Genomic DNA, 22,003 nt, shown 5'->3' on the forward strand with positions numbered 1-22,003 from the left:
CCAACCCCTACAATTCTGTGATTCTGTGTGATTCTGTGTGATTCTGTGACCACTCTTTGTGAGAAGAAGTTTTTCCTAATACCCAAACTGAACCACCCCTGATGCTACTTGAGGCCGTTCCCTCTTGTCCTGTTGCTACTTATGAGGAAGAAGAGACTGACCCCCACCTCACCACAACTTCCTGTTATGTAGCTGTAGAGAGGTATAAGATCTCCCTTGAGCCTCCTCTTCTCCAGCCTAAACAATCCCAGTTCCCTGAGCTACTCCTCATCGGACTTATGCTCCAGACCCCTCACCAGCTTTGTTGCCCTTCTCTGCTCAGAAGGGCCTGAAAATGAACACAGTTCTCACAATGCATCCTCACCAGTGCTGAGTACAGGAGGACAATCACTTCCTTGCTGCTGCTGGCAACACTATTTCTGATACAAGCCAGGATGCCGCTGGCCTTCTTGGCTACCTAGGCACACTGCTGGCTCATGTTCAGCTGAGCATCAACCAATACCCCCAAAGTCTATTTCTTCCACACAGTCTTCCAGCCACTCTGCCCAAAGCCTGTAGTGTTTCCTGGGGTTTTTGTGGCTCAAGTGCAGGACCTGGCACTTGGACTTGTTGACCTTCATCCCACTTGCCTCAGCCCAGCAGTGCAGCCTATCCAGATCCCTCTGAAGGGCCTTCCTTTGGTGTCATCTGTAAACTTACTGAGGGTGCAGTCAATCCTCCTGTCCAGTTCATCAGTAAAGATATTAAATAGGACTGGCCTCAGTACCGACCCAGGTGAGACACCAGCTCCCCAGTTGCATTTAACTCCCTTCACCACCACTCTCTAGGCCCAGCCTTCTTGCCAGTTCCTTACCCAGCAAAGAGCGTACCAAGCTACGGGCTGCCAGCTTCTCCAGGAGAATACTGTGGAAAACACCGTCAAAGGCTTTGCTGAAGTCTAGGTAGACTACATTGACAGCCTTTCCCTCATCCACTAGGTGGGTCACTCTATCACAGAAGATCCGGTTGGTCAAGGAGGCCTTTCATGAATCCACACTGGCTGATAATTCAGTTTAAACAAAACCCATCTATTATATAGAGGATGGCAGAAGATGTCTAACTCAAAAATTGCATTGCTCTCTGGATGGACTGAATGGACCATGTTCCTGGCAGTAAGACCCCACTGATGGTGCGGCTGTGAAGTAAATCACATTCTAGCTGTGAACCATAACAGATTCTGTTGAGTCTGGCATTGGCTTGCCACAGACTTTGCACATACATCACGATTTCTTATTCATGAGATAACAGAACCACAGAGGGGACATCTCTCACTCATTGACCATGGGCAGGATACACTCTGCTCTGTCAAGGACAGGTACATTGAGATTCTTGTAGCATTAAGAAGCTTGTCCATATGAATATGGACAATATGGAAAATATTTGGAATATGGAAAAAATATTTAGCCCTCTATTTCATCACACTGGGAGACAAGGAATGAATGAACAAGGACTGGGATGGCAAGTACTCTGCTGATTCAAGTGCTTGCTGTTAGAGATATGTTTATAATGGCAGTACAATTGTAAACACATGACAAAGCACAACTCTAAAACAGAATACAACTGTTCAAGGAAAATCACTTTCCTATCTATTGATTGGGGTTTCCATATGTTGGCTTGTCAGCATGAGGAAGAAGTGTTAGTGATTTTTTTTTAAGAAGTACAGGCTTCTTTAAAGATGTCAGGTTTTTATGTTGACAGCTGTATTATTAAATAAAACGGACTAAAATGAGCTGAGCCTTGATCTTTAGCCCTGGGAATAAATAACTCAGGCAGTTGTGAACATTTTCTGACCTTTGGTAACTTAAAAATATGCTTCAGGGCTGTCCAAAAGAATGTCAGTAGTCACTAGAGCTTGCTAATACTTAAATGGTAGAGAAGTTGTGGGCTAATATCTGAGCCCACATTCTGTCCCTGTTTAATTTGGTTGTATAAACATTATCAGTGATATTTAACATTTGTGACCCACATTCTGTTTTCTGTTCCCTAATACAAATATCAACATGCACATGTCTAGCTGTAATACTAATATTGTAAATAATCTCCTTAATCCAGGATGGTCATTTTTTTGCTGATATTATTTTGCACCTGATTGTCTGGGTTAATTCAGTATTTTTGGTGATTATACTCTGCTTTGGTAAACTGACATTCACATCAAGCTTATCTCACATGGACTTGGATCTCATTTTGCCTAGGATGGTCCATTTTAGTTTAGTTTAAATAGCACAGGTAATCTTTTGGATCTTTTGTCTCCTTCAAGAAAACAGAAAGAGTGGTTTGGTATTTCATTTATTAGAATCATAGAATCACAAGGTTGGAAACAACCTATAAGATCATCTAGTCCAACCATCTTCTCATTATCACTGCTACCACAAGCTACTAAACCATATCTTGTAGTTCCTCATCCAGATGCCTCTTGAACACTGCCAGGATCACTAATTACTGTTAGGATTACTGGATCAAATGAGGCAGCTAGTTTTGTTTTGAATCAAAAACTTGCCACTGGAAAGAAGATAAAAAGACCATGTTGTGAAAACATTTCCCTCAATTTTTATACTTTGGCTGTAGACATAGATAATAATGGACATAATTCTGCTTCTTCAGGTTTTTGGAATTACAACTTCTCTTGCCTTAAAAAAAATGAATGCAAAATTAGTAATAAATCTTTAAAATATTCCTCAAAAGATTGTAAACAAATGCAGGTTTTAATGCTGATAGAGGAGATTTAGAAATGTGTGCAGCTCATTGAAAGGGGAGAAATTTGTAGACATTTCACGTTCTCTAAGATGCTTGGATATCTTATCCAAATCATAGGTGTTTTCTTTTTCCAAAGATCAAGGTACATTTTTCTCAAATTTTGTCAAAAATATTTTGTTTGCATATATGAGTTGAGCTTAGCATTTTCATTACTTTGGCCTGCTGAACATAGTTTTAATTTCTGTTCATCTCTTCAAAAATTATGCAAAATTCCACTGAATTGCATGTATTTTTTCTGACAATTTTTCATAGCCATCTACAGATTAGTCCAGATTTCAGCAAGTGAGAGACCTCTTGTGGACAAACATAAAAAAAAGTGTTAGTATACAGTTTAGTCTTCAAGTTTTGGTACCTTAAACAATGACATAAATAATAAAGAATTATTATCAAATGTAACTAATCAAGAAAGCTTATCAGCGACATAAATTTCAGATGATTTCTAATCAAATGAAAATAAAACTTCAGACTTTTTGTAAGTAACTGTTGTTGGACTGAAATATATATGCAACTTCATTTTCATGTTCTTAGGCACTGGTGATTTTTCACTTAATGCAGTCAACACCAGCTATCAGGACAGTACAGTAAATGCTTATTTCTAAAACAACTGTAATTGCAGCATGTACTTGTTTCTTTCGGTGAGAGAGCAAAATATGAGAGCAGTGGAGGGATCATAGGAATAAAGGTGGGACACAGCTTTCAATCACAGAAAGGATAAGGTTGAAAGGGGCCCTGGAGGTCATCTGAATCCAATCCTAGCATGAAAATCAAGTCATGTCTTTGATGCTGCATGAACTTTTGCAGGTGAGAGACAAAGCAAAAATGTTTGACACAATTATTAGGATCACTTAAAATGCAAAAACTTAAGAGGCAGAGAAAATTTGGCATACAGTGGTTCTAGCAGATTAGTAAATGGTCTGCCTGTAGACAGCTGGCAGCCTTTGGAAAAAAACTGCAAATACATTAAGAACAGAACTAATACTGACTCTAGACTGCATTTCAGTCTAAAGGATTAAAGGCTATCAAAATAAATTAACAAACCTGGAAAAAATTAGTGTGAAAAAGAAAATATTGAAATTAATTTTATCAGGGTAGTGCTATAATGACATAATGTGTGTTATAATGACATAATGCCTTGTGTCTTGGCATAACAGAATGCTCAATTAATATCAATTAAACAAGCTTTATTGCTGCTATCTTACCATTCCACGATGGAAGAACTGAAAGAAAAAAGGAGAATTAAGTGACTTTTTGAGTTCGCAGATGATATGTGTAGAGGATTATGAAAGTATACAGGGTTCTGATTGTGCTCTGAGTATGAGGCCATCCATCATCTTACTTCTGTAGCTGAACAAGGAATCTTAGGCTTTTGAACTTCCAGTACAAAATATTCTTGAGTCAACATTAAAAGCCACCTACATTAAACATCAGTTAAGAAAATGTTTGACTCTTCTCATGTCTAGATAATTTTGCCATGGTGCATGAACCTAAATTATTATTATTATCAAGATTTTAAATCAAGATGGATAGTGCTCAGTTAAAATAAATATAGGCTTGAACAAATGTTTCAGTGCATGCAATTATTTTAAATGAGGATTCCATTTCTCACAGACATTGCAAGACATAGCAGGCTCTACAGGTGAAGATTCACATTAGCTGGAGACAGAGACTTTTTAAGTAAATGCTGTCTCAGCCTGAAGGAGATAAAGAACATAAAGTTATTCAGCACTTCAAGAACAGCAGGAATGAATGATCACTCCCTACAAAAACATCCAGAGAAACTCTTCCCATTTTGAGCGTTCTGTGACAAGACAAATAATTAGATGTGAGTTACTTCATGCACCTAACAGTAGAAGCCATTGAGAATATCCAGAAGGATGTAATAGGATAGTTTGGCAAATTGTCAGCTGTAATTTAACATTTGGTTGTCAAAAATACATGATCTTAATCCAAGCAATCTTCAGCTCAGTTTTAATTTCTGTATTTTAAAAAGTGTTTGCAAAAATTGGAAATCCACCAAAATTTTAGACATGTTTAAAACTTTGAGAAGGATGCCTCAGGAAAGTATTAGACAAGTTAGGCAAAATAAATATTCAGAAATGTGGGAATTCTTGAAAAAAGGAGATCAAGTCTTTCTTTTTTATGTAATCCAGAATATGAGAATATCCCAGACATGTTGGCTATGAAGCCAGAGCATCTGTCACTGAAAAAAATAAAAAAATAAAAAAAAATAAAAATAAAAAAAAGAAAAAACAAGGAAAAAAAAATTTTTTTAAATTATTTTACCTTCATGATACCCTGTGCTTTAAATGAGCATTTTACTGCCATGTAATGAGAGAAACATACATACAATGCCCTCTATGGGAAAACAGAATATAGGCAGGTCCAAAGTAGTGAAAGTAATGCAATGTAATGTAATGCTTACCTTCTTTTCAGTAAGTGAGGTGCTTAAATTTACAAAAATCTGCTTTGCTGTTTATTTGTTTATTCCATCTACTCTGTTTAATGGTGCAGGCTAGTTTTCTTCCTTCAAGCGAAAAAAGAGTCTGGAAGAATAATAAAGTTAATAATAAGAGCTTACATCTGCTTTTCACATGACAGTAGCAGTTAGCAGATAACAATTCCAAAGAACCAAATATTTTTGGCACTTTTTAACGGCAAGAAAGTACAGCAAATGAGTTAGCAGTGTCCCCTCAATAAAAAAATTGAAATAAATATACACAAGAGTAACTTCCCCTGCGTTCACTTCTGTGGTGTATTCCTGGGCTGTAGTTCAGCAAGTCTGGAAGATGTGGATATGTTTAATTGCTAGAAGTCATGTCAGTACTAAGATGCTCTTAAATAATACTTAAAAATGTGGTTTGTTCTTCAGAGCAGAGTAGCTTCTTTTTCTGACCAGTTAACTCTAGCTTTGGATGAATCATGCTTGCTTGCTTGTTTGTCATTAGTTTTGAAAAGGATGCACCTTATTGATTGTGCCCCGATTTAAGGAACTGGACACAAAAGAGACACAGAGATGTTAAGAGTTCCAGCTGTTCACTGGTGTTTGCAACTGAGGTGTGCAGGCAGAGAACCATGTAATTCCATATACATGGGTGGATAGTTCTGGTCCTCCACAACACCATACTGGTGTATTTGTGTAAAACATTCACATATACACATCATTTATGAGGTCTAGATCCAAGTACTAAGTTTGGATCTATATAAGCAGATCCAGAGCTCACTGAATTCAATTACTGATTAATATATCTGAGGTTAAGTATAGCAGAAGTTGTTGAAGAATTTGCAGAAAAATTTTGATCAGTTTGCCAAGGTGAGATAACACTATTTATACTACTGAGAAAACTTCCAGTGATTTGTTTGGGGCTAAGATGTGACTCTCTTGTATTTTTAAAACAGAAATGTTGTTACTGTTGTCTACTGGGAAGGACTGCCCAAGTTCAAGGCCAGAGCTGTGAACCCAACCTGAAGATAGGATACCAGTGTGGAATTGTCTTCAGAGCTTGTTGTGTGAAGGGTCAAGAAGGCACAGATGTGTCCATCAGTGATGATGCTCCTAAAAAGGAACAAGGTATTTTATATTGCGGATTATAAAAGACTGAGACAGAAAATGATATGGGATAGAAAGAGCATTTGTATTTGAAAGAATTTCTGCTGCAATTCCTCTAATTTGAGATCTCCTTTAACAATTTAATGATGCATGTATATTGGAGCTCATTTTTTCAGCCATCGTCTAGTGATGGCTGAAATGTATATTCCAAGAAGCTAAACAATTGCCAACTATATGGAATTCAAATGTTGCTTTTTGTGTGAGACATGTGCCCATAGATTTGAAATGCTGGGAGGACTGATCATTTCTAGACAACATTGTGTCTGCATTTATTTGATGTTGTGAGAGGAGGAGGAGATCTAGAAGCAACAGTTCTTGATACACCTCTCCATATCTAGTCCACAGATCTGAAGAGAATCAGCATGGACATACTGATCCTTACAGACCTATTTTTGTCTTTTTTCATCTTTCACTCAACAGACTTAACTGAAACTGCAGGAAAGTCATGCTGTAGAATGTTATCCCCTTCATGGACAGCTGAGCACTGACAATATGTGCTCTAGCTTGTAGATCATCAGTAGCAAATTATAGAAATGGACTACTTAAACTCAAACCCCACCACAACAACTTGCACTAGTGTGCCTGAGCCAGTGTTATCAGACTTGTTTCAGATCTTTGAAATTTTGCTTATGTCAGTGTACATCCTTATCAAGTAACTTTTAGAAATAGCCTGCCAATTTCTTTGTGTACTGCTCGCATAGCAGGGAAATTGCCCTTGTCCATTTGTTCTGGCTGAAGGGTATGTAACTGCAGGGTAGATACCTTGTACCTAGCTTACTCTATACTAAGAATTTGCAGACTCAAATTATTTGCATAGCAGGAGAAATGTATCAGTACCTGAAAATGCAGAATTGCAAAACACAACGTGCAGTATTTCCCCACTTAATTCCGTGGGCAATTGGCACTTACAAAGACCCTTAATGTGAAGATAACAGCAAGCGGGGCAGGACAAAATTCTCATCACTAAGCCATGTGGTTGAACATATGTCAGGTATCCTGTAAGTCAAAGAATCTATGTCAAAGAAAGGCAGAGCAAACAACAAGAATCGACACCTTTCTTTCGTTTTGTAATACAGCAACTTGTGATTGTATTGTGCAATAGCAAGGCACACGGGGGTTATGCTGCACAGGGTAAGACAGAGTGACTCCATGTATGATACCTTCTTGGTCACCTAAAGAGAAATCTCTGGTACTATGTCCCAAAAGTACTCTATCAAGTCAGACCAGACTTGAGCAAACTATTTACAATAGCTTATGTCTTGAGGAGTCTGTGTACCAACTCAACCTTGTGCACACAAACTTGCTCCCACATCCATGATGTAGTATTTTCTTGTAAGTGACCATGGGTTGAAAGATATGTGGACAAGTATTGAAATGTGACTAAGCTTCCTATTCAATAACCAGAGTATTTTGAGACTGTGTTTTTACACACATCACTACCAGCCTACCATTCCCAAAGTATTCAAATTAGTGGGGATTGGGGAAGTCCATTAAACTAATTCTTTGGCCAAGGAAGGGGATTCAGAAAGTGGATGTATCCAGCCCTTTTATGCCTTTCATGTAGGGGGAAATAATGCTCAGAACACATGTATGAAGCAAACATATTGCTGATCATAAGGTATATTTGAAAGAATGCTATAATTAGGTTCCCATAGGTTGGGTGTGGAGTTTTCTTGGAATGGAGTCTAAATAAATAACTGAGGTTAATCTGATTTTCATTAAAACTGTAAGTACCCCAAGCTAATGTGTAGTCAGTGGAAACCAAGCATGCCTCAACAACATGTTTTATGAAATCAGGTTAAGCTCTGGTTAAAAGCCTAATGGTAAGAACCTGCATTTGAGAATCTCAGCCCATATATAAGCTATGATCACAGCGTGACTTTCATACTGAAATGGTCAGATGGAAATTGCCCCATGGGCATATGCATTTGAATGTCAAATTTAAGTATAAAATAGCTGTAAAATATGTAAATAATGCTTTTTAATTTTGTCCTGCTGTATCCCAAAGCTCTGTTCTGAACCCCATCCCAAGCAGGCAGCTTTTTACTGTTAGAAGAAAAGTGTTTTCTCTTCTATTGCTTCTCTCTCCTCTTTTTAGTTGAAATTTCAAAGGAGGAACTAGACCAGGAAGATCCTTATCTGCATGATGGCTGCAGAGGTAAGTCACATGACTAGTCCTGTTAGCCAGGTCTTTTGTGATTGCCTCCAATAAAGTTTAGCAGACTTAGATCTAGAGATTAGTCAATACTTTTTGCCTAAGCTAGTTTTGAGTAAAAATAACAGAATCAGAATCCTTTTAAAGAAATAGTAGATCATTATGGGATGCCTCAGTTGTTCTTAAAGGAAGACATTGTCTATCATGATGAAGTTAAATCTTACCCAGCTGAAGCTTGGACAATACATTCAACTTTCACTTCTAGTTGATAATACCTCTATTGTGTTACTTATTGAATACATGGAGTATTCTGGATTCTTCAGACTATATGGATGCTATATTAAATATGAGGGTTCTTCTCTTGGGATGATCAGAGTGATTGGATATAAAATGGGACTTGTTTCCTTTTGAGATGCATCTCCTGAAAAAAAGGAAGTGTCTAGTGTCCTCATTAATTGAACAGTTCTGTCTCGTGGGAAGAATGTGTTGTTGGGGTGTTGTTCTGCTAAGTATTCTGATTTACTGCTTGTCACATGTGATTTATATGTCTATAAACTTAAAACAGCAGTGATGTATTATGTTCTACAAGCATTTAAGAACTAAGTAATGTATTTAGGTTAAAATCAACTTAATGGACTTCAATTCCAGTTGAGAGATGATTTACTGTGCTGCATGTTGGATTGCTATTAAATTCTAGAGAGGTTGGATATGTGTATTAGGTCATTAGCTAGTCAAAGCCAACACAAGTGCTAACTCTTGTCTCTAGCTGCCAGTGATGTACAAGAGATGACATAAAAAATGTATTACATATTTTCCTAGCATTATTTCTTGATGTAATCTGTTGTTGCATTTGTCAGTTAATCAGCTGTCTTCAAGAGATGTATTGTTGTGACTAATTATAAATGAGAGTTTCTGTCTGCAGTATATTTTTTGATAAACTTGGCAAGCTAAAATTACATGTGATTTTCCAAGCTTCACCAGGGGGAAAACTTAAATGTCTTAAGTAGAACTCCCAACAGTTTGTTTTGGAGCACTGTCATGATATGCGAAGAAATAAATTCTATTATGCCAGCACCTCAACAATAGATTTTACTTTGCTTAACTGGACCTCACATTATTAGCAGAGGTTCGAAAAGCAGTTGCTGGCCATCTCTGCTCAAGACTATTCCATGTAATGTCATTGCCTTTGCCAGTGCTTAGTCTGAAGAACGAATTTCCTAGGTTCTGTTAATACCTCTCATTAGAAACTGTGATAATTTTAAAAATTGTTTTCCTTAATTCACTTGAAAGTTTTAGTTATGATAGCTGCATTTGCCCACATTGGTTGTGCTTATCTCAAACTTTTTGTTTAGTGCCTATCCAACCATTCTCTTGAAAAACAGAAGAAGATAGATTTGTACTGAGAGTTTGTACTAATATCATCAATATTGTTAAAACAAATAATTGGAAGATTGTAACCCTTTTTCTATCCTGACAATATTAAAAGAAGAGGCACCTTGGTCCCCGGTGACTCATAAAAATAGGTCTCTGCTTCAGTCCCTTCCTTCCAGCTTCAGATATGAAGCTTTTACATCTATACTCATGACCAATGACCAAGATACCAATGACCAGGACCTGCAAGAAGAAACCATACTAGTTTGAAATGGATATTATAAAAAGAAACACTATGTGCTTGTAGTGGATATCTCCCTGTTAAAAGGCACTGAATCTCCCTTCTGCTGGCCTGACAGGGAGTCTCAAGAGTTCTGCTGCCTCCCAGGAGCCAAGATCTGGGATGCTGCCATCCAACCAGAGCGGTTGTGGATTCTTCTTGTCTGGAGATATTCAGAACCAACCTGGATGCTTTCCTGTGTAACCTACTGTAGAGAACCTACTTTAGCAGGGAAATTGGACTAAATGATCTCCATAGGCCCCTTCCAATTCCTACAATTCTGTGATTAATTTATTTCTGAACAAGAACAGAAAAAATAAGTTTTCTTCATGATAAGGCAAATTTTGTGTAAATTTTGTAGTGTCCTCTCTTTCTGTTGCCAGAACAAATGCAGCCCTCTTCCACATCCTTTGCGACTCCTGTACATATCTCACTAAGTCCTTAGTATCTCAGTAAGAAGTCTTCATTCTTTTATGTTCTCTAAACCTTTTGTCACCTACAATACTCTCTTCTCTCTTTCATGTTTCCTGCCTGCAGAATAGGAAAGAGCACATATTTTAGCTAACTCAGGAGTATGATTCTAATATTGATAGGCTGAAAATAAAGCCTCATGCATGTAATAGTGAAAATGATTCATTAATTTTTGGTGGTGCATCTTGTCATCCCTATCGTACAGTAGCAATCATATAAAGCCCAAAGTTTTAGGAGGCATCTGAGCTCCCAGCATTTTTACTTCAGGTTCTAAAAATGATGAGTTTTGGGCAACTGTTTAATTTACTTCCTCCTTGTATTCTTTAGTGATAAAAAGAATCAGTAATTTCAAAAACTTCTTCCAGTGGTTAGCCCTTTCCTTCTTTTATATATGTGTATGTTTAGTTACTTTTAAAATAAATCAGTAAGCAACCTGTAAACAAATGGTTTGTTTCACTTCCTGTAAAGAGCCTCCTAATTTTATAAGACTTCTTAAAATCTAATTAGGTGGTGGTCCCTGCTCTCAGCAGTGCAGAGACACGGGATCCAGTTATGTCTGCTCGTGCTTTGTTGGATATCAGCTTCAACCAGATGGTGTCAACTGTGAAGGTAAAAGAACTGAAAACATTTCCTTGATGATTATCAACGAATTTATTTTAAAAGAGCAAGAATAGATTTAAAGAAAAAAAAACATCCAGTCAGAAGACATCAGAATATTCTTACATATACTTATCCCAGGTGGGGAAGGATGTGAGATCTTAAAGAAGTTTGTTTAAATAGAATGTTGGAAATAGTTTGAAGGTGAAATGTTAGATCAATAGAGCAAGTGGAGGATTTAGAATAGAAAAGACCCAGGAGATCTTGAGCTTTTTATTGTGAGTAACAAAAACCTGTTTTTTTTTACTGTAGTATATAGTAAATGATAAGACAGACGAAATAGAGTAGAATTGTTCAGCTTGCTGACAGAAAGTTTGAAAGTTGTTGATACTATTAATCAGAGGGGAATACTTGAGCTATTCAATAATAAAAGGTGTTACGCATCAGGAGTGCCTTTTTCTCTCATTGACTGAAGATGGAATCTGAGTAAGTAGATCTGATACAAAATTCAGATTATAAATTAGGTACTGACGATTGGTCAGATTAACACTAGCCTAGTGTGAAATATAAAAAGGAAGAATTTTTACATTTGACACACATGGGTGCCAAATACTCTCATAGATTCAAAGGGAAAATGAAAAAAATCCCAAAATAAATGTTTTTCAGTATCTAGAAAGTAGGAAGTGGATAGTTGCAGTCTGTGGGTTGAGCGGTCCCTAGGCAATGTGTGGGTGGGATCCAGAACAAAGTCAATGTTTCTGAAAGTTTGCTTCATTCATGAAGTCACTCTAGTTGTCTGCAACTGGACACATCCAGATAGTTGCTGGTCCTTTGCTCTCATTTAGCACAACTTCTTTCCATTCTTAAATACAGTGAGCCAGCAGCTGTTGGTCCTGTTAACAGTGGGGTCAAAATGTCTTTATCGACTAACACTCTGAGAACACAGATGAGCAGCCACGTTGTGAGCTTGAGTTTGAGGCCAAATCCACACAATTCTTTGCATCCTTATGCTCAAAATAATGACTGCTTGAAGGTATAACTACTAACCTTTGGCCTGATCTTTTCATAGGGATTTCTTTTGTTTTTTTTTTAATTTACTCTCATTTTTTTGTTTGCTTGTCTCTCATTTTGCATATTCTAGATATTAACGAGTGTATCACTGGGACACACAGCTGTGGGATTGGACAAACTTGTGTCAATACATTAGGATCTTTTCGTTGTCAGCGGGACACGAGCTGTGGAACTGGTTATGAGCTAACTGATGACAGTCGTTGCAAAGGTATGTCCTGGGCAGAGAAACTGATATCTTCCAGACTTGTGTAAAAAGAAATAAAGAGTAACCAGGTGTTTCAGTTTCAAAATGCTAAGGTAGATGCAGCCTTTGTCCTCAGGAAGTTTAAATTTGTTACAGAGGGATTCAGTTCTTAAACAAAATATTCTTAAGGATGTAAAACTTGAAAAAAAAAAAAAAAAGAAAAGTTAAAACTGGTGTTGTTGACTAGCTATGTTTGAAAAAAAAAAAAAAGGGAGTTAAAAAGTCTTTTCTTTTTATTTGTTCAATAAATGACTGATTCCAAGTTGCATCTAACTCAAAGTATACAGTTAGCAAACGCCATTTGTTGTAGAATTGATTTTCACCATGAAGAAGTACGTTCCTCTAGAGCTTAGAATTGTTTAAAAGCAGACTATAATTTCGTGGCATTGAGTAAGTGAACTTAGCCAGAATTCTGGGTAAGGTTTTATTATAGGAGCTGATCAGTGAAGCATAATAGAGTGCAGGGACGGGCGAGAACAGAAATAAAAAGAACTGATGAACAGACTCCAACAGAAAACCCCCCAAATATGCAGACAATAATTTTCAAAGTATTATGGTCTAGCTTTGCTCCCTTTCAAGTAAAATTTCTACTGATGTAAATTACATCAGTTTTAGGCCAACAAATTGCTTACCAGCAAGTATTAACAATATTTCTCTGATGGAAAAGTGGGAGTACAGCCATTAAATTATGCATGCTGCTACCTTTAGAAATTTCCTATCTGGATAAGATATGCTAATAATGTTAATTATTAACATTATGCTAATAGTAATGAAAATAGAAGAGGAATGAAATTAGAATATAATTTTTTAAAGCCTCGTAAAATGACATGGAAAATACTTGTCTCATTACTGAATTGAGCAACATGTAAAACTCTGCTGGTTTATCCCAATTCAGTATTAAACCATCAAAAATTTAAAGCAGGCTCCATAATTATTTTCTGAATCTCACAGGATTTAGCAGTTTGCCTCTCCTGTTTTGTCCACTGTATCGATGGGAAAGATAAGGCAGATAAGGCATCCTATAGCTAGGAATTGCCTTCATTTTAGTAATTTCAGGAGATTTCTTCCCATTTTGTCTGCAAGGTGGCAGACACAAAATTTTAGTTACTTGCATGTGGACTAGGCTACATTCCTGGATAAAGCCTTGTTACTCCTTATCTGTTTTGTCTGAATGACAATTTATTCACAAATATTTGTTGTCTGTGATGAATTAGAATGGAATATTAAGGTATACAGAAATCATGTGCATTTTAAAGCAGAATAATTTAAGGAGACCTTAGTATGGATGAGAATCAAGGCCAGCTAATTCCCTTTTGAAAGAAAGGAACAAAGTCCACTTTGAGTTTAATGTTAAAATTAACTCTCTGACATGTAATTAAGTTGCAATGACTTCAAAGTTAAGCCTATGCATAAGCACAGTGCTGAAGCAAGACTGAACACTGCTGAACATGGTGCTTTAGTTGCTCTGTAGTAATTTTGAACCTTTTAGTTGTGAGAGTGTGCACACATACATGATTTTTTTTTTCCTGAGATTGATTCTGGTTCATTGCACTGAATTGCACAAGGTGTGCTGTGGGTTTAATCTGTCTGACATTTTTAACTGTGTGTTGTATTTTAAATGTCTTGAAAATGTTTGTCAAACTCCTAACAATTTTTTTTTGTGATGTACCAGATATTGACGAATGTGAGACTGGTACTCATAACTGCCCCCCCGATTTTATCTGTCAGAATACTCCAGGATCTTTCCGTTGCCGACCCAAGCTACAGTGCATGAATGGGTTTATACAAGATGCTCTAGGCAACTGTATTGGTAAGATATTCTCTTATCTCAGCGAATGCTTAAGTGCTGCTTATGAGATAAATTATAGCTTCACTGGGTAAGTTCTGAGCTTCTCAAGTCATTCTTCATGTGCGTATGTATTTCTCTATTATGTGTTTTTTCTCTTTTTTAAAGATTCGTGTTGGTCCTGCAGGTAAAATTTCCGGACAAAAGTCTTCTGAATATGACTTAAATATTGAAACTATGAAATTTAAGTATTTAAATTACGTGGCTGTGTTTGAATTTTTTTTAAGTCTTTGGGGATTTTATCTGGAAAAGGAAAACTGGGAAAAAAAAGTGATGTGTATAATCTCCCACCATCCAAAAGATTTTAGCTAAAGCTTAGTATAAAAACTGTAAGTTATGATATCCTCTGTAACAACTTTGTTTATACTAGCATGCAGAAGTTCTACAGATATATATGTATATGTATCATAGTAGACCTATCCCCATTTAGTTATGGCTTATGAAGAGTCTTATTGTGTACAGGTGATGGGCTGGTTATAATACACTGTAGAGAGAAGTTTTATTTTAATGAGTGCTTATAAACTGTTGTGCTAGTGCCTTGTTTCCAAGACCTGTCAAATTATTGTGAGGCTTCTACAAAATAGAATTAGAACCTTATTGTAAATATGTTACAATTACTACTTTCCAGCAGACTCTAAATGAAATTGTCTCGTGACCTACCAGTCTATCAGTTACACCCTTAAGTGTTATTTTCAAATCTCAACCTAACTAAATTACCCCAGAGGCAAAGCATGTTTTGAACTTGTGGAACTGGCTGAGCAGCAGCAGCTGTCAGTTCTAGCTCACTGCCATGTTCTCCTGACCATCTCATACTCTGCAGCACTGAAATCCGACACCGGCAACACTGATGCTGAAAACAAAATTGAAGCCTTTAAAATGAAGGCAGCTGATGACTGTGCACAATAAACTCTTTGAAGACATGCATCTGCCACAGGTCGCACTACATCCATGGCTGTAGGAGTTAGCATTCCCACATTGACATTAGTAAAGCCACACCAATTTGCAGCATCCCCTGAAATAAAATAATCACTAAAGCAATTTTACAGGTGGATTTTACAAAATATGAATCAAAGGCTGCCCTATGTGGCAGTAGAAGGGAAAAAGAATGAAAAATTTACATCCTTTCCAGCAAAGGAATATTTTGCTTAATACCATACCAAGTGGAACACAATGACTCTTCAGCAGTTAGCAATGCCACAGTACAAAATATCTCAGTAATGTAGGAAGAAAAATTTTAGGCTAAGTACACACATGAAACTGAACATTGCTGAAGGTTATGAGGCACAGGCTCATATGCTCACCAGCAGCAACTGCTCCTACAGACTTCCAGATCACAGATACATTAACATTTCAGTTTGATGAAGGTTGTCTCCCGTAGCCATTGATTTCTCACTCTGAAACTCCTTTTCCCCAAACTAATGGCACGTTGCTAACCTTGGTTAACAGCAAGTTCTCTGTTTTCTTAATTAGATACATTGCACTAGATCATACTCTAGTATAGATTAGTTTCATCTCATTGCATATTCTGGGGTTTTACTTCTTAGGCTTTATTTTTAATACGTAAAGGATATCTGTTTCACTAGACTGATATGATGTCTAGTTTGTAAAAAGATAAATAGTGGAGGGATGCATAGTCTTTTGGATACATACAAGAGCTCTTCAAGTTCTTACATGTTTATATGGATAGCCTATTATGAGACAAGGCCCATTATGAGACAAGTATCTATGGTGAATACCTGGTTGAGCTGATAAACTGAGTTCTTGATCATCTCTTTGTGCTTTTAGGGGAGACTTTCAGAGGCTTTTAAATAAATACAAATTCTATACCCAATTTCCACTGCTTTTCCATACTTCTCCCAGTCTTAATAACATAGGCTAAATTACATAAATTTGTGCTTTCCCATGAGTAGAGCCTTTCAGACCATGAAGGATGTAAGAAGCATGTTCAGGGAGTAGATAATTACATTAACTTGTTGTGCTCTTGCAGATATCAATGAATGTTTGAGTACCAACATGCCATGTCCAGCTGGTCAGATATGTATCAACACTGATGGCTCATACACCTGTCAGCGAATCTCACCCAGCTGCGGCCGAGGTTATCATCTCAATGAAGATGGAACGAGATGTGTAGGTAAGCAACAGTTCTGAAAAATAAAACAATTTAAAGAAAATGAACCACACCTGTTTATATTGGCATGTTTCTTGAAGTCTACCCAAAGTTTTTCTTGTTTCTACAATCAATTCTTGACCCTGTTCTTTCCATCATAACAGTCCCAGCACATAAACAGTGACAAAGATCCTCTCTGTCCTTCAAATAACTCATAAAACTCTATATGCTGAGAAGAATTAAAGTGATGATCACCCATGCAAAATGACATTATCAGTGGCCCACCTGCCATTTGATGTATCTCAGAAGATAGTCAAATACAGTTGAAAGGCATACATGCCTTGATCTGACATTTAGCTAAAGTGGCTTTTTTAAAGAGAGGTGTTCTGCATGTGTTTTTAATTATTGTAAATGTTTATCAAAGCACAACTGACTGTGGTCCTCTGACATCTTACCTTAGCTGAAGAATTGTTCCATGAATATTGAGTATTCTAATAAAATAATTTTGCACCTGATTTCCTCCAAAAGTTACCTATTTTCCTGATTATTCTTACCTCGCAAGTTCATCAATATTTGCAGCACAAGTGCTGGTTGTTTACCTGGTTCAGTAAAAATTTAGCATTTGAAAGTTTGCATTTATTACTCTTTATTCTTATTGAAGCTTGTAGTTTGATCAGTCTTCCTTTCTGTTTCAAAACACTTTACAACTACCACTGAAGAAAGCTTGTGACACGATTGTAAGGCAGCAAGATTTTATACTTTATTTTATAAATGAAAGGGGCACAAAAATATGCATCTGAAATAAGGGTTAACATGTTGCTCTTTTCTCAACTTGCATGCTCATAAGTATACTTTCAATCACTTCTCTTTTTTTAGATGTGGATGAATGCTCATCTTCTAATCAGCCATGTGGTGAAGGACATGTTTGTATAAATGGACCAGGCAATTACCGCTGTGAGTGCAAGTCTGGGTATTCTTTTGATGTCATCAGTAGAACTTGTATTGGTAAGTTGCACCTATTAACAATGGCATTTTAGAAAATGAACCTATGTAAAAAACATTGCTCTTTGCTCTTTCATCTGAAAGTAAAATTGACTGCTATATTGTTTATATAAATCTAATACCATACTAAAAAGATACAGATACTTTAAAGGGAGATGTATTAGTATTGTCAATGTGTACTCAATTACATTGTTATAAGGTGAGATGATGAGAGTGCATGTAATTATTTTCTGTTTAACATGCACTTACAGCAAAACATTCCTTTGAAAGATCAAGGTGATTTTCTTCTTTATACAGTTAATTCAGTTGTGCACCGGGATTCATCTTAATTAGTATTTTGAGCAATTCCTTCCCTTTCTATCAAGAAAATAAAAATCAAACTCAAGACCACATTCTCATCCAGAGTACTACTTTAGGGAAGCCAGACAATCCACAGATCTCTGTATATATTTATCATTGCAGATATCAATGAATGCAGACGCTATCCAGGTCGCCTTTGCGCTCACAAGTGTGAGAATACTCCTGGTTCCTACTACTGCACTTGTACCATGGGATTCAAACTTTCATCTGATGGCAGGTCATGTGAAGGTACTGCTGTCATATGTACTGACCATGTAGTGGGAGATGTAGTTGTTGTCGTTCAGCTATTTTTGTTTGATTTTAGCTCACAAGACTGCACTGGGATAGCATAATAAATAACCCATTTGGTGCCTTTAATTACATGAAAGCTGATATGAATAATCAAAGCCACTGCAGTCCACAGTTCCAATATATTGCTCTTTGGCTAGATGATGTGACCAGTTCTTCACAACCAGCATTGCTGATACCCAGAAGTAAAAATGCAAGTGTGTTACTAATGACTCCCTCCAGGTCACACACCTTGAAGGACAGTGGGAAACAGCACATAGTAGCTTATACTGCCAGACCCTGTTGAGAGTAATACATCCAAAGCCCATTACTTCCAGTTATTTTTTCAAAGTTCTGCTTCAATCCTGTAGCAGGAGTGACAAATATATCAAGAAATTTGAATATCACATATTTAATTTTGCGTTTCAGATTTAAATGAGTGTGAGAGCAGCCCCTGTAGTCAAGAGTGTGCCAATGTGTATGGCTCTTATCAGTGTTACTGCCGACGTGGCTTTCAACTTAGTGACATAGATGGAATTTCATGTGAAGGTAAGAACTGTCTTTGCAGATAAAGGATGAGTTAGCATTTTTTATTCACACCAAATCATGCATAAACAGTTCCATGTAATCGTAATTGTTGCATTTTATCATCTGATTCTTCTTCGTATTTTCCTGTGAAAAACTGAAACTGTACTTAATGAAGATCTTCCATCCATGTCTTAGTCTAGAAGTACCTGTGCTTGCAAGGTATCATTTTGTTGTTTACAATGAACTCTATCTTTGCATACTCTTCTATCTTAACAGATATGTTTTGGTTTTTTTTCTGATCAACAAAAAATTTCTTGTCTTCAAGAAGTGAAGATACAGCCATGTTTATGTAATACTATGTAGTATTTTATATATCTTCTTTTTATGGCTTGCTCTGAACGAATGTTTAAGTAGCCTTTGCTCAAATACTAGGAAGATGTGGTTGGCAAGGATCTTGAAAACACAAATCAGATGTCTGGGATTTACTAGACAGTAAGACCTTGAGCAAAACATCTAATTTTCCCTTTTATAAAAATAGAGATAATACTTCTCTCTCCCTATAGTAAATTTGTTCAATAATGCGTCAATGTAAAGTGTCACTACCCATATACAAAACAAAATCAGACTGCCTCTTAGACATTTATATTGATTTTAATTTTCATTCCTCCATTTATTCCTGACACTCTTTATTGACTAGAACCGCCCTTATTTGATTTTTTTTTCCTTACCCCAAACAAAAATAGTGTTTGAACCTCACAGCATGAATACCATACATGTGTTCTTTGTTGAACGTAATGCAGACATAGTAAATTAATGCTGTTTTCTTCTTGCAGATATTGATGAATGTGCTTTACCTACTGGAGGTCATATCTGTTCTTTTCGGTGTGTTAATATTCCTGGGAGCTTTCAATGTACGTGTCCCTCCACGGGTTACAGGTTGGCACCCAATGCACGCAACTGCCAAGGTATGTCCCTATAGCTGCAGGGAAACTTAATTGGGGGAGATTGTGGGCTTCTGAAAAGTTTTGAGAAGGTTTTAAATTTCAAAACACGCCTTTCCTACATGTTTATAGGCAAAGTAATCAATAACAATTTGAAATCTGTAGAGGCTAATATTTTATAAAAAATAAATAAGAGCCTATAGAAATTTCTATAGAATTCCTATAGAGTGGAGTAAAAATTTTCTAACTATATTAAAGAATTCTAACGAACTCAGTGAAGACTCCCATTGTGAAATGAAGTTTAACTATCAAAAGGAAATATCATCATGCTATAGATATTTCATCAAATATTTAGATCTTGTCCACTTAGTGGCACTGCTGCTCTTCCTTTTCATGTTCTTGCCTGTTGTTTGGGTTAGTTTTCTTCTTTTTTGTTCTCCTGCCCTTGCTACCCAATCCTGTAATAGCGCTTAATTGCACCCCATATTCTGTTGTACATAATATGATACTTTCATCATCTGGCACCAGCAAATAGAGGAAAAGCGTGTATTTAACCCACTCTTCTTTTTCCATTTGGCAGATATTGATGAATGTGTTACAGAAACTCACAACTGCTCTTTCAATGAGACCTGCTTTAACATCCAAGGAGGGTTTCGCTGTCTGTCTTTGGAATGTCCAGAAAATTACCGCAAGTCTGGAGATACGTAAGTACTTTCCTTTGCAAGGTACAATCTTCTAGGGTGACTCTCCTTAATGTCATACTAATGCTGACTGAATATGTAAGGCATTCTGGCAGATAAGTATGTTATTGGTAGGCTTACACTATACTTTGCACACACTCGTATCTCTTTTTCGTAGTCCTGTTTCAGCCCCTTTAAAAGTTGCCACATGTCAATTGTTTGCATTGTAATGATCTCTAGAGGCATAAAATGATGTTCTCTCTCTAGCTGCCTTGTCTGTTAGGAAAGTTATGTTCAGCTACAAAATTCTGACTTTTCTTTCACCCTCAGTTTTTGCTTACTATTACACTCCAGTGACAGTCATCTTTTATACTGTCTCTTAACCTAGGTTAGTGAAAATTTATGCATTCTGGTTTCTAAAACAGGAGAAATAGATATGGGAGGAGAGGCAGCTGGCAGCAGCTAGCAATGTGGAAAAGTTGCAAAATATCAGTAGCATAACTATATGGCTGATGCAGATGTATATTTTTCCACCTGTCCCATGGCTTTATGGCCACCCTGTACTCCAGATGTTTTTTAGAAGGCTGCTCAACATTCTTCTAATGTGCACCACACCCAGGTAAGTGTATGCATCAGCTGGAGAGGAAAGCTGATAAATCACATTGATCATCAGCCCACTATTGCTCTTCTCAGTGTTCATACATCCATAGTCCCTTTGAGGAAGTTGAGTATTCTGTAATTTTACTGTAGAATAAAACTGGTGCTTTTCTTACTCTGAGAGATTTTGTGGGGTTATTTAGTTTCCATTTAAACCTTAAGCTGTAAAATGTAAATGTAAGTAGTTTAGCAGATGTATTTGATAAGAATGTTATAGAAATTCATTGTATAAAAACAGGTTTTTATAAAATATGCTTGTATTTTAAAAAGCATGAGTTGTAATTAAATTTTAAATTACTTTTGTCACGTTAGTAAACAAGAAGTGTCTCATGACATGAATGGACTGTTTATTATCAATATCATGTAACCTAATTCAAAAAAAGTCATTTACAATGGGCCACTAAGCAGAATTAGCAGATTTTCACTCTTATAGAGATCCTAGAGTTAAAAGGTTCATTGTACGAAATAGATACAAATACACACTCCATTTTCATCTTGTCGGGTTTTTTTCTGTATTTTTATGTATTGAAAGTGTTGGAAGTAATGGCTATTTGAGAAATTAAGGATCTTTTTTGGAAGTAATAGAATGTCTGAATTGTTTTTCTGTCTGGGTTGTTACAGCTCTGTAATGGCTTACTCTGCCTAACTCAAACAGATTAATAGGGAGAGATCCATCTGATGTGCCAAGACTATAATTAGGCAGTGAGTCAGACACAAATCCTGTAGCTGCTCAGTAAAGTTCTAATTATTTTAATTATTTTAATTATTATCTTCTTGGATTTATTAGGCTTCCCCCTCTCAACAGCTGCAGACAGAGATCCTAAATGTATTGTCAAAAAATGTCATTTCATCAATGAAAGAGAATATACAAGTTATCCTTATTGCAAGAAGTCCAAGTTAATGTAGTGGACAAATAGATATTCTTCTGGTAAACCAGAATGAGATTATTATACCAGCATGCCTGAATCAAGGTGTATATATCGGGTTACCTTGTTCCCACCGGAGATTAGTTCCTCAGGATAGCTC

The 22,003-nt window shown here is 36.7% G+C and overlaps 1 protein-coding gene across 2 annotated transcripts in view; it reads left to right on the plus strand.

Annotated features, from left to right (window-relative positions):
- The window catches only part of FBLN1 (fibulin 1), a 79,626-nt gene that overhangs the window by 24,449 nt on the left and 33,174 nt on the right, over positions 1 to 22,003 (plus strand). For both annotated transcript variants that reach the window (XM_085233056.1, XM_085233046.1), the window contains exons 4-14: positions 6,190 to 6,361; positions 8,499 to 8,558; positions 11,185 to 11,286; positions 12,416 to 12,553; positions 14,262 to 14,399; positions 16,423 to 16,566; positions 17,419 to 17,547; positions 18,007 to 18,132; positions 18,601 to 18,720; positions 19,533 to 19,664; positions 20,221 to 20,344. In XM_085233056.1, coding sequence (XP_085089182.1) covers positions 6,190 to 6,361; positions 8,499 to 8,558; positions 11,185 to 11,286; positions 12,416 to 12,553; positions 14,262 to 14,399; positions 16,423 to 16,566; positions 17,419 to 17,547; positions 18,007 to 18,132; positions 18,601 to 18,720; positions 19,533 to 19,664; positions 20,221 to 20,344 — 1,385 coding nt within the window. The remainder of the gene's footprint in view (positions 1 to 6,189; positions 6,362 to 8,498; positions 8,559 to 11,184; positions 11,287 to 12,415; positions 12,554 to 14,261; positions 14,400 to 16,422; positions 16,567 to 17,418; positions 17,548 to 18,006; positions 18,133 to 18,600; positions 18,721 to 19,532; positions 19,665 to 20,220; positions 20,345 to 22,003) is intronic.

Source organism: Meleagris gallopavo, chromosome 1 (genome assembly GCF_905368555.1).
Source record: "Meleagris gallopavo chromosome 1, MGAL_WU_HG_1.1, whole genome shotgun sequence".
In the NCBI taxonomy this organism is placed as follows: Eukaryota; Metazoa; Chordata; class Aves; order Galliformes; family Phasianidae; genus Meleagris; species Meleagris gallopavo.